At 36.5% G+C, this 13857-nt stretch overlaps 1 protein-coding gene across 1 annotated transcript in view; it reads left to right on the forward strand.

Moving 5' to 3' along the window:
* Positions 1-13077: 13077 nt before the first annotated feature.
* The window catches only part of fbxw4 (F-box and WD repeat domain containing 4), a 52977-nt gene continuing 52197 nt past the window's right edge, over positions 13078-13857 (forward strand). The window contains exon 1 of the mRNA XM_088917125.1: positions 13078-13458. Within this exon, the coding sequence (XP_088773251.1) occupies positions 13271-13458 (188 nt within the window). The 5' untranslated portion in view covers positions 13078-13270. The remainder of the gene's footprint in view (positions 13459-13857) is intronic.

Consider the following 13857-nt stretch of genomic DNA (forward strand, 5'->3'; position numbering starts at 1 on the left):
AAGGCCAAGAGAAAATCAACCCCAGCCAACGGAAAAAAACGAGCAGCGGACTCCTCCTTACAGACTTCTTATAATATTTTGTACCGCAAAATTAATATACCACCTAGTTGTCTATAATTTTTCAGAAAAGGAAATGGAGAAAGAATTAAATAATCTATTTTTGTACTCACTTTTTTTAAAATGGACTTGTGAAAACAGAGCAAAGCACGATATTCATCAAGGACGTGTGTGTTGAGTCTCAGTTATGTTTTAAATTTTGTTTTCTTCTAAGCAAAACTTTGATGGTTTAAACGAGTTGCTGCATCACACCTGCTGCTCATGGAGTTTTGGGGAACCTGGCAGAGAGCACTGAAGACAGATGGCGCCGTTTTATTTTTGTACAGAAGTTTGGCAGATTCTAATAGATGGACCGGGTGCCAAGGCCAAGTTGCTAAGAAGCTGCTTTCCATGTTGTGAAGCATCTCTTTGGGGGAATCTCAGTGACCTCAGTGGATTCTGGTTTAGTCTTTTCATTTTCCAAATACAAGCACAACTATAAAAGCTGTCTACAGCATGAAATTAACTTATTTGTTCTGTAAACAGCATTACAAAAGCAAAGGCATCTTAGACAACCGTTTTAAACATTTAAAACGCTATTCAAAAAATGGCAGCTACCTTTTGATAATCTTGGACTTCCTACCATTGGCTTAACATTGTCTGTAAATTTGAGGTTTAAAAACACTGTTTTCCCAGGTTGGAATGTAGGAAGTCCTTTGGTTCTGTTGTTTTTATTTTGTTTTTTTTATATATATAAACCTTTTATTGGAGGATTTGTGTACAAAATAATTTTAATGATGGAAATATTTATTTAAAAATGTGTATTAAATTTGCATTAGAATAACAAAAATAAGAAATTGACTCTTCATTTTGTCATTTTGTGTGCAGTGCGAAACTCACCATGCAGTCACATGAAATTTGGAGTGAAGTGGAGATAAAACAAACGAATACTTCAAACCTGCTTTATTTTAAAATATTTGTTTGCATGTTTTTAAACAGTTTTCAGTTTTTGCCTGCTAAACAGGTGTTAATATTTATCATAGGACTGACACTGAGAAGTCAGACTTTTCTGGTTGCTTATCTCTGATTCATATTCACTGAGTTGGCTGACATTTTATATGAAGTGACATGCATTTTTACTCATTTATATAGTAGGGTATTTCACTAAAACGGTGAGTGAAATATCTTGTTCAAGGGGACAACAAGATGCACAACATATCTTACGTAAATACCGAAAACCCTCCAGGTATAAGTCTAGAGCTCTAAAAACCACTGCGCACTGCAGGTACCTTCTCATACCTAAAAGGAAGTGGTAAAAATTGATCAGTAGGATGTGTGATTAATTTGCAAATTATTTTGTGTAAAAGCAACTGGTCTATGTTGTTTGCCAACAAGGCTTAGTTAGACTGTAATACAGATGGCTTAGTTTCATTTTATTGTTTGTATAGATCTAGGAATACATGCTCTTCTCTTTGTTTACTGCCTTGTATGTAAACTTTATAACATAGGATGCAAAGCACACATTAAAACAGTGCAGCAAGAAAGCAAATATTTTTTCCTTCACAAAGCTTTTAAAAGTGAGTACAATCTCAAATGTATTTTTATCACTATATTTTCACATTATAAAAACACGTAGAGAATAAGCTTGAAGTTAAGTAGAATCAAGCAATCTGCATGTTTTCAGAAAATTTGCCATACAGTTAATAAAATAAGCTTCGTTCAAAGTGCTCGACTAGTCAGACATTCAGAGGACAATTTGACATTTTTGCATGAAGTCAAAACTCCAAGAATAAGTGTCATAGTCAACTGGACAGAGAATGCTTGGCTCAGGAGAGATAGGATAGGAGGTTAAGGACAAGCCATAGAGAACAGATATTCAGTTTAGACATCAACAAGAAGACAGTGACTCCAGACTCACAGAGTAATGGGAGACACAGGGGTAGGTGTGTTCTTTGGTAAAGAAGGTATAAGCAGGCCAGAACCAAAGGGTCTCAGTATCTGCTCAGAGAGCTCCTCAGGGATACTATTATGGAGTGCTGGGCAGCGTAGGAGAAGAATATTTCTGTGATTCAAAACATGTAGAGTGGTCAATAAGGAAAAGCTTTTCTAGAGAGGTGTATTCATAGTGTTGGTTCTAGTTAAAATCCTTTTTACTCCAACTAAAGACTTTTCAAAGTTCTATCAAGAGTTTACTGGTCCTGGCTTGAAGAGCAGTTAAAATACTGACAAATACAATTGCTTATACAAAAATATCGTCATGATATACTTTACTCGTATGATCTGACAAAGTTTACCTGGTACATTTTTTTAAATAAAGGTTGTCTCAACATATTGTAATTAGGGAAACACTTATTTAAATAGAGGTTCCTTATGTGATGATCTGCTCTTCTGTAATGCAGCATCAGAGTCCAAGGAAAGGGAGATTTCTGTTACAGTTTGTGCTAAAAAAGGTAAACAGAAATATAATCCACAAACAGCATTTGACGCATTTGATTGTTACTTCAAGGCTGTAATTTTTATGGGAAGAAGGAGTATCTTAAAGGGCACTCTTAAGGTTTTGTTTAATGATCATTTAGTGATTTTTCCTCAGTTGATATGAAATGACAATCAGTGCTCCTATTACTTACATTTATATTGTCCGCATTTGCTTTTGATTCCTTGAATTTTTCCCTTTAACTTTACTCCTGGAAGAAAGAGTGGAACGGAAGACAGAAAACACATGTGGGGAGGGGTAGGGTGTCACTCTGCGATGCATGGGACTTAGCAGCTTGGGCACTGTCCTGTTTGCAAAGGTTTGTGTGCACACCTTCGCTATGTGCTGTGTGATTTCTTCCAGGTGGGACAGCCATAGTTGGCCTACTCTTTAGGAGAAATGTTGTAACAATTTCTCAGTGTGTTGTGTGCAGAAACAACAGGTGTTTTGTTTTGTTTTTTATCCCTAACATTCTTTGGTTTACAGCTCACTTTTTTGGTCTAGCAGTTTGGGGTATCTGTTAGTACAGTATTTCAATAGTGTTTCCAGTAGAAATTGCGCATAGAGGGCACAATGATTAACATTAAATTAACAACTAAGTGACAAGGGCATTTAATGTCTACATACTTTTTTTTGGCACCTATGCTCATTACATGTCCATTCTCCAAAAATTCTATTAAAAGTTATTTTTATTTTTCATAGTTTTAAATGAGGAGCATAAAGTCCTTTTGTGAGGCAGAACAAACTTGTGGAACACATTTCCAAACAGAGCAAGTGTGGTAGAGAAAGTGGTCATTTAGGCAGATTTCCCACCTGCATCCTGCATCTTTTCTCTCTCCTCTTTGGGAAACCTCAGAAAATGATGATCATCTACAGTGGATTAGTGACTGAATGTAGCTTTTGAGAATAATGCCACTGCAGGTGTTTTATGTGTATTGCCATATGAAGAGCTCTTATCAATGTTAGACTGATAAAAAAAAACTTTAAGGAGACACAACTGAGCCCTCTATCCTTATTTATTTTTTGGTCAATCAAATCAAAGTTTATTTATCAAATGCACAACAATACAGCGTGCAGCAGTAGTTGCTGGCAATGAAATGTCTTTTCCGCAAGCTCACAAAAACCACAAGAATCACAGAAATCACAAAAATCACAAAATTGAGGTTATGAAAATAAGGTTACATAATAATAGATGTAATAGCAATTGAATAAAACTCAATATGAGTATGAGGTTGTAGGTGGTTAATGTTTAATTCTGGGTTTGACTCTTGGTTCTTCTTTTTGAACATCACATTGTAGGGCAGTACAATATTGTCCAATCCTACAAGAGACAGTGTTCTTTTTATTTGGTTCCTTTCCGAGCATATTCTCTGTGTCACACGTTTCAGATCATGTGGGACATTTATTTATAACATCCATCATTATGAATGGGTATACAAGGTTTTGCATTGTTGTGTTGTGAATATATTCCAAGAAAACAATATATCAAAAGAGTAAAAACTAATATTACTTTTCTATAGTTGTTTTCCTCAGTGCCTAGAATTGTCAGCTACACTTTTATCCAAAGTTACCATTCTGCTACAATGTGCATTTCAAAGAAGAGCAATGTGGACTGTCCTAAACATGAAGGTATTTCAGAAGTGGTAGAAAGTATTCCTTCTTTGTAAATCTTCTTTTACAGCCAAAATGATTAATTGTAATAGCCAGTTACTGTAGCCAATTGGACTAAATACCTAGTATTTACATAAAATGTATTTTCTATAGAAATAGAAAGCACAGTAAAAGCAAGAGTCCACAGTTATGTAGGTGTTAAAAATGAATTACTTCTAGCCTTTTTACAAATATTTGTGCCTTAGCATGCTGAACACTTAAGACAGGATGAGCTCTCTTAATTAAAAAAAAAACTTTTCTTGGAGCACAGCAAGAAGTAAATTGCTACGATTTTTCAAGATGGGTTGTTTGTATATTGTAAAAATCACTCCAAGTGATCCCAGACAGCTGTAAACACCCTCTTTCTTTCTTGCACTGACCCTGTGCTGATCACTACCTCTCCCTCTGCTTTAATTAATGCTGGTAAAGAGCAGTTGGATTGATTGGATCTGGGGGAACGAGTTAGCTGTGGGAAAAGTCACACCTTCTGAGCAGCTTGAGATGCCATGCAAATGTAGAGCAATTCGAGAAAACAGGGAACAAAAAAAATCCCTTTCATCCTTTTATCCCCCCTACACACACACACTAAACATCCACCCACCCCCAACAGCCTTTTTTATAGCCATTAAGCACTAACTTCTTAATTTGTTAAAGAGCAATACCAGCTGAGGGAAAACCCTAAGTACCAGAGAAGGGTTTTGATCACAGCAGTCATACACAACCCTGCAATCCAATCAGAACTCAGCATGCTGGTCTACCTGTGCCAGCAGACCTGCTGAAGACATTGTGATGTGAATTGACTTCGTCCAATTGTTTTAGGATTCAAAGAGAGAGGACTGCGGCTGTGTTTGACTGAACCACTATTTCAGAGAAAACCTATAAATAAATGTTTATAAATGATAAATTGTAACGGGTAGTCTTTCAGAAAATAGATACATATCACCTTGTGATAAGGTTTCTGGAAAACGAAGTAGAAGCTGAGTAGTAACTTTAATATTTCACAATTTCACACAATGTTTCATTACATTACACAACTTCCTTCCTTTCTTCCTTTCTTCCATATCTATAGTGTATTATATCCATTAAAATCATATCATGGTTATTTTAAGACAAAAGCGTTTTTGGTTTATGTAAAAAATCCTCCATTGATGTTAGAAAAAAAAAGTAGAAATCCTTAAATATTTTAAGAAACTTGAACAAACTGTGGGATTTGTTTCTTCAATTTGCCAAGAGAGCACTGCTTTTACAGGACCCTTGCTCAGTCCACTTTGAAAGACTACAGGAATCTGTCAATGTAATCTTGAGCTGTAGTAAAACACTAATGACTGATTTCATTGCTGTCCTCAATGGCTTCGTTCCTTTATGACTACCACTGCTCCTTTCTCATTGCTGTTACATTCTCCTGAGAATATCCACAGACCTGCTCAGAGAGAAATGGGTTTTAAATCCAGGTAGCTAGAACTTTATAAACATAAAAATTAACTAGTTCAGGAAAACAAACCTTTAATATTCCAAACACGAATACCTTTCAATAGCATTCCTTATTTGAAACCGTCTTGATTATTGACGATTGTTTCATAAAGTCCTCAAAAAGGAATATTCAAAAATGCAAAACAGTAAATGGCTTTGAATGAATAGAATAGTAAACCAACCAAAAACAGCTGGGTCACTGTTTTTGACTTGTAATAGAACGTTTTTGCATAGAGAAGGAAGGTCATTCTCAGTAAAACCAAAAGCATTGGTTGAGCTGATAATATGGTAGAGGATGCAAAACAAGGTTCAAATATTCATTATTTATTAAATGATTATATCAATTTGTTTCTCTGTTTCTCTGGATTTTCACTGTCTCCCTGTTCACTGTTTCAGCTTTCAAGCACAGTACAGTTTTTAAACATAATTTAACGCAATTACAAATTCTGTTGCATTTATAAAAGGAATCTCATGAGAAAGTTAAGGATTGTTATCCTTTTTAACACACTTTGAAATGATGTGTCACAAAGAGGTTAAGAATGCTTTCTGGCAGTCTTATGCTTCAAATACTTTTTGGCAAGTATATTCAAAGACCTGGTTCTGGTTCCTTCCCTAAGGATAGTCCCTTAGTATCGAATATGCATTTTGTGAATATGCAGGATTTAATTGGGATGGACCCAGGTAAAGTATGAGGATTGAACAAAGGCTTTGTTTCCACTGACTCACCTTGTGTAACAATACATATTTGCCATCCTCATATTTTTGGTTTGGATTTCTTGTGATTTGCTTTGCCACAGATACCCTCTGGGACAGTCTAGCACATATCTCCATATGTTTTGGGAATGTCAGCCTGTTGAGTGCTTCTGGAAACATGTAGTCAGGTCTCACAGTACTTAACTTTCCTCTAAGCCCATAACTGTTTCTATGTGGAGGATTTTATTAGCTGGGTGAACAGCAGCCAAAAAGGCAAAACTTTAGTGTGGTACAGACCAAACAGCACCTACTCAACATCTGGCTGTATTATTTTCTGAAAATTAAATGGACTGAAGAATCCCAGTTTACATGGTCCGAATGCCAGCAACATAGGTGGATGAGCTGTTCAAATTTCAATGATATTCAATTTGTGGTGACGCTTGAATATTACCATTATTTTTGGTGTAAAGCATGAGCTGCCAACCCCATTTAGTTTTGCATATTGCTCAGACTTGAATAAACAATTGTTAAAAACTCGTCTCTGTAAAGCAACAACCTGCTTTCCATCACAATTCAGAAAAAAACATCAATACACATTTGTGCTATTGTACTGAAAACCTGAAGAGCGAGAAAGCCGAATGATAAGAAAGGAGTCAAATGGATGGAGAATAAATGGCTCATATTGCTCATTGCTGGTCTTGTGAAGAAGATGAGTGCAGATGAATACTGGAGTTACTTCATCTAAAAATGGAGATGTTTGTCATTTGAAACTTAGATCATCTAGATTTTCTTATATTGGCCAGAAACAGTCCATTTCTTTTTCAAGTTGAACCATCGTGTGAGCCTGTAGAACCAACAAAACCCTTATGTAGCACAGAGTTTTGAAACTATGCGGAAATCAGGTAGGTTCTTTGCTGTCGTTTTTTTTCCTAAACAAAGTAAACAAACAAAAAAAAAGAAATCTAAAATTCTCTTTTCCAGGTTTAGGAGGAGCCCGCTTTAAGGTTAGCTACTTGCAGATGGCAAACTGGTTAGATTAAGATGCAAGACAACACTTAAATACCCCTGAGTGCTGCTGAGAAAGGGCCAAGTGAACTGGCAGAGGTACCTTATTCCAGCAGACGGCAGTAGCCCTGTCTGGAGGGCCCACAGCAGTGGAGGTGTAAGGGCAAACTGAGCCCACCTCCCAATTGGCACCGGGCTGAATCTGTGGAGAGAAGAAATGACTAGCTTGACACAGTCACCAGCACAGGCTGTGCATACCTGTTTGCCCCAAGTCAGTTGAAGAATGTAGTGCCCACACAGGTTGAATAGTATAACCTTTTTGTTCCACCGCATTCATTATTATAATTAGATTTACTAATATTATTTCAGTGTACCATACAGCAGCCTTTTAAACAGGGAATGAGAAAAAGAGAAACAATGCTTCCGATAATCATGCAGGTTACTGAAGAATGCCTTTGCTGGTAGGCCATAAAACAGCAGCAAAACTAGTGTCTGACTGGAGCACAAACATTAATCAAAGGACAGATCGAAACAGGGAGCTAAACTGTTTATATACAGATTTTTTAGAGGGATGTGTTGACTTTTCCAGCTTGAACTGTAAACTTTTGTTTGTCAATGCATTTTTAAGGTTGATTGTCAGAATTATCTGAACAATTACTAGTTAAATGTGTTTGCCAGCTCAGAAAGAACTCCTCCACCCCCCCAGAAGTACACTTTAAAAGATCAAAAGAGAAACTCCCACCTTGCTGTTTTCTTTTAGTCTTGTCAATTCAGCTGGTAGTGTCGTCATAAGTAAATTATGTAATTCAAAAAAGTGTAGGGGTTTGCTTTTTAAAGAGGCCAGGAGCATATTGGAGTTTGACAAGTTGGTATTGGCACATCTCAAAAAATGATCATAACCAATCACTCAGAAGGCACCCACTGTTATGAAACACTGGTAGACCTGCAGACAGCACAGTAAAGAACGATGAAGCAATTCTAATTGGTTGAAAACAGCCCAAAAGTATCTTGATATTGAACAAAATAAGCTTTATTAAATTAAAAAAAACTAAACATTGAATATATAAGCATAAAAAAGTGTGATAAATGTAAAGAAGATTTGCATTGTTGGTTTAGAAAGGGAAATAATTTGGATGCCAGTTATGGTAGCATGAGACTTACCCAATCATAGGGTTCATGCAATAATGTTATTTGCTTTCTTTTTTTTGATGACTATAAATGCACTGTACATAACAAAAAAAAGTCCTTGTGTTTATGAAGGGCAACATGCTACTTGTGGTTAATATTTTTATTGAATATAGCATGTTTGAACATTCCAAGCTAGTTACAAACTACTGATTTCACAAATGCAATGTAGACAGTTTGGTAAGATTCTGTTGATATTACTGCCACATCTTTTATTCAATTTCTACTAATTCTACTAGAAACACTGTCACTACTACCAAAATAGTGCACATTTGAAAGCTTTCCTTATTCTTTCATATACTTGATATCCTTAATAATCTCAGAAATTTCATTAAGACAAAAGCAAAAACTAAAGAACTCACCCAGCACTAATGAGTAAATCCCCATTTTCACTTACAGACAGTTTTGGGGAAAGTTACTTTTAAGAAAGTGTGGGAAATTGCTTTTAGGAGGAAATTGATTACTTTACATAGCTAAACACACACTACACAAATCACTGTAATTGGTGACTTTTTTAAAACGATTTCCTAGCTCCATATTCATTTAAAAAAGTAGTCTCTTAAAAAAAGTAACTTGTAACTGAACTGTAATGGATTAATGGATTACGTTTTAAAAGTAACTTTTCCTAACACTGCTTGTATGTCTTCTGATAATACTGTATGACCCCCCTTTCCAAGCCCTGTGCTGGCACAACATTGCCAAAGTTAAAAGCCCAAACAAGCTTGCTTTTGGTGTACTTTGGAGGAAAGCTCCTACTTCAGAATAGTCAGGTGTGTGAGGTTAGGAGTAACACACACCTTCAGCACATGATAAATAATTGCTGTACCTTTATTTTTTGATTGAGCCCAAAGCCATGCCAGTTTATTTCTGTCATGAACATAGGCCTCAGCTCTGAATGGTCACAGATAACCTTTTGCTTGCTCATATTTTGCTTTTTTTAGCATTAATGTCAATTAAGAAGATGGAGAGTCTAAAAAGTTAGAAGTAATGCTCAATTTGGAAAAGTCATAGAGGATGAAAGACACACCCTCTTATAAGGCACTGAGACCAATAAAATAAGTCAAACATTCATTTTTTATAGAAATCTCTTGCCCGCACAAAATCAGTAACCCACCAACAAGTAAATGAATACCAGCCAGTCTTAAATCCCATGGACATATGTCTTACATAACCAGAAGGACTTTGTTAATTAGGCCCTGAACATTTAAAGATTAAATTGGGTGAAGTAAAGGAAGATTTAGTCTTTCCTGGCAAAAAAAAAATCTGATTTTCATAGCTTTTTGTTTTCAAATGACTCATCCTGCAAAAGGTATTTTTTAAAAAAAAACAAGAAAAGAAGAAACACTCAGATCCCTGCGAGGTAATATCTGTGACAGGGCGCTGAATTGAGCGTGTTCAGCGAGTGAGACTGCGACGGGCTGCTGTGAGGTGAATAGTGAGAGCTCGGTTAGGCCCTGGTGCTGAAAGAGATGAGGTCAGGCCGTCGCTTTGGGGGAACAATGGCAGCCACCAACTAGCTGCATTTCTTACAATCACATACCATAACCCCCTAAATCAAATGGGCCTTTTGTGGCCCTAATATAAAAACATGTTATACAATGCCGATTTGGAAGAATGACATGAGGAGGGCTCAGCCATCAGTGAGAGCTGAGGGGCTTGTCATACACAAAAACATCACAAGCTGGGGAGGCATAGGGCTTGGAGCGAAAGGGGGAGAGGGGTGGTGTTGGTGACGGGGGGTGGCTGAAGAAAGGGCACATAAAACAGCCTGCCACAAGCAGCAGAGCATGACGTTTCCAAAGAGACGCACACACAGGCCAAGCGAAAGACCAGAATAAAACAAATAAACAATAATGGCGATCATCCTTAGCAATTTCTTAATTTTTTTAACCCATGAACACCGTGTGCAACACTGTACAAAGTTATTTGCCATCTCTCCTTGCAATGAAATTGGCCTCCTCTTTCCAGCACAGGAGAAATCACTCAAGACTGAAAAGTAAAAGGAGTTCCAACAATTAAAATCAGATATGAAATAATCTACTGAAAGGAAGCAATGGGAAGAGCCTATTACTTCACTACCCTACATATCTTAATTTAAATAGGAAATTCCAAAAAAATGTCTGGTTTAGCTGTTCAAAAGAACAGTGGACTGAAAAGTGCAGAAGGTTTGTACAAGTACCGTAACACATTTTCTGTGGGTTTTTCACTGTTTTCAAGTTCCCATCAGGGCAATGTTGAGGAAACAATGTAAATCTTCTTCTTCAGAAAGAAGAGTTTAATTTTTTTCCCCACATACAAGAAAGATTGAGTGCATGAAGCATTTGGTGAATCTCATCTAGTCTGATGAGAAATTAAATAAAATTACAGCTAGTCCATGCATAGTTTCTAAGAATGTATGTTTGACTGGGTTGTATCAATAAGTTCTTTTTCTTTCTCTTTTAAAGGAACTATGTCTTGATCCTTGATGGACAATGTATAACAAAAGATACCATCAGTGTCTGTCTGACTTCATAAGCTTCTTAATGTCGAGGTAGAGGCAACAGGTTAATGGTGGTCTAGTTGGCATATTGGCTTTATTTCGAGGGTTGGTGTATTTCATATAACAATTTGTTGAACTGAAATGAAACCCCTAATATTCGTTTTAGCAGCAGTTTCAGTGAAGCTGCTCAAAAAACTATTTGAAGATAGATTTTGTTATATATGTAAATTTCAACATTCACTACAATTTATTTGTATTCTAAATCTGGTTCTGTAAGACCTTGCAAGAAAGACTTCTCTGTCTGAGAGGTGTTTCTTTACAAATTGTTTTGCTTTTTCTCTCCCACTAAAAGTATATAGTTCTAAATAATAAAAATACATAGTTTAAATGTCTTTTTGCAAATTAAGTAAAGAAATCTGTCAAATTTAAGTACAATAAATTGTGCTGCTTTAGGTGGGATACATTTCTTCTCAAAATGTACTGTTCCAGCACCTGACTGTCTGTTGTTTTTCTACAGTAATGTTTAATTTCTTTGTTCACCTCACTGTTTTCCTATACCCTCACAACCACCTGAATCTCTGCCGGCATCTCTTTGATGTGGAAAAGATGCCCACATAATCTGCACTGTGCTTTTTTATCCATTCACAATGGAAAACCACTCTCCTGTACAGGAGAGGCAGCCCTGCCATTTCTAATCCCTTCTCTGCAGAGTACACAAGACACCATCACCTTACCTAAGGCCTCTTTTGGCAGTTAAAATAACAGGGAACTCTGAAAATAAAAGGCAGTAAGCCTCCATGCGACACAGGTTTATGGTTTCAAGGAAGGTAGAAAAAAAGTTTGCAATTAAAAAGGTCAAACTGTTTCAAATAATGTCTGCTCAAGTAACAATGTCTTCAATCAAGTGTTTTTTAGTGGTTCATCACCTGTTCTGTGAGTTTCTTGCAAATTCAGCCATGATGTGGCTTGTACTCTGCAGGGCCCTTTGTTAACACCCCAACCCCTCTCCAATGATGTAACATCTGAAAGTTGTCTTCTGCCTCTGTATTTTTTAATTTGAAGCACTCTCAAACGATATTTTTAAATATATTTAAATTCTATGAGTGTCATTCCACAAAATCTTGTACATACAAATCTAAAAGCATGACTACATTTACCTCAAAAATGAGAATTTGAGTAGTTTTGTTAGTAATGATAATGACATGCCTGCTACTGAAAAGCCTTCATCAATTCAACGTGAATGACTGCAAATATATATTGAAATACTGTATATATTGATATATCATGTGAATATTGATGAATGTCAGTTTATTTTACCAAATCAATCAATTCAGAACATTTCTTTTTCATTTACAATAATGAAATGGAAGAGTACCCATTTATATAGCAAGCTTTTTACTGGTGTTTTCTGAGTGAAGTACCTCGGTTCAAGGATATAACATCAGCTTTTCAACCAGGATTTGAGTCCCATTCTCCAACCACTACTCTAACCACTGCTGCCTGAAACTTCTGCACTGCTTACACTTTTATTTTGTAGATAACAGACATATCATATTGTGTGCTTTCTATACAGCAGTTTCAGGATCAGTACCAGGTTCAGACCTGAGTATATGACCATTTCAATACCAGAACATTAATTCCCAAGAAGTCAGAGTTTGCAAAATGTACTAATTTGATCTTCAACACCAGATGTTATATACAGGAGGAGAGAGCACCCAAAATTAGTCAAATTGCTGCTGACATTTTCACCCCTTGTCTTGTGTTACTTTAAATGGTATACAATGACCCTTATTTAATCGACTGCTCAGAATTTTTTTTATTAAACTCAGCACACATACACGTATTTATCCAAGGAAACACTGTTAGTATGACTATTAATACATCATTATTATAAGTGTGTATAATAACACTAAATGATATTTTTATTGTTGTTATTGTTATTAGATGGGCAATGTCACCTCGTAGTAGCTACCACAATTTGTCAAAGACAAAATAATCATATAATTAATAAGACGTACTGTACATTTCTATGCTGCTGATGCCCTTATTATATAAGTTAATCTTGATTGACGAGCGCAGGCCATGTGACACGTGAGTTTGTTAATATGATGGCTTCCTCTCCGAGCTCTTGTTGCTGAGTAGCTGCTCTGAAACACGATGGATAAACTGAACGAAGTGGTGCAAATTCGCTATAGAAGCGCCCAGAGACACCATCCAAATAGAGAGAAAGCGAAAGCCAAAGCGTGGAAAGGAGAAATAAATCTTGGAACTGATTGGAAATGCTATTCTTATTCCAGCTGCCAGAAGACGTCCTCTATCTCATCCTTTCCTATCTAGACAGCAAGTCTCTGAGCAGCTTGTCTCAAGTTTGCAAGAAGATTTACCACTTTACCAGCAGGGACGCGGTTTGGAGAAGAATTGCAAAACACTGTATAAACACCGGCATAACTCGACAAGGAACAGACTTGTAAGACGTGCTCTTTAATATTTAAATCCGTGTTTAGTAATTTTAACGCGAGGCCTACACGTCTCGCTTTGCGCTCTCCGTGTTATTTTGACGTTCTGACGTTAGCGCAGCAAACGCTGTTGTCCCCGCGTACGAGAACGTCATCGTTGTACGGCAAGGCACAAGGGTTGTTTGTAATTCTCGTACTGGACGATTACGGTGTTTCGAGTAAAAGCCGCTTCGTGTCTTTATTTAAAAATAAATAAATGTATGCTATTTTGATGCAGTTCGTCTTATGTCTTGAAAATGACTAATTTTTAAAATAATCTGGTTCCAAAACGTCTATGTGTATAATTTGTATACAGCTATAAATCCACATCTAGAAACGTGCTGTTTTGCAGGATTACATAACATCATTGC

This window comes from Atractosteus spatula, chromosome 5, assembly GCF_055471065.1.
Source record: "Atractosteus spatula isolate fAtrSpa1 chromosome 5, fAtrSpa1.hap1, whole genome shotgun sequence".
Classification (NCBI taxonomy): domain Eukaryota; kingdom Metazoa; phylum Chordata; class Actinopteri; order Semionotiformes; family Lepisosteidae; genus Atractosteus; species Atractosteus spatula.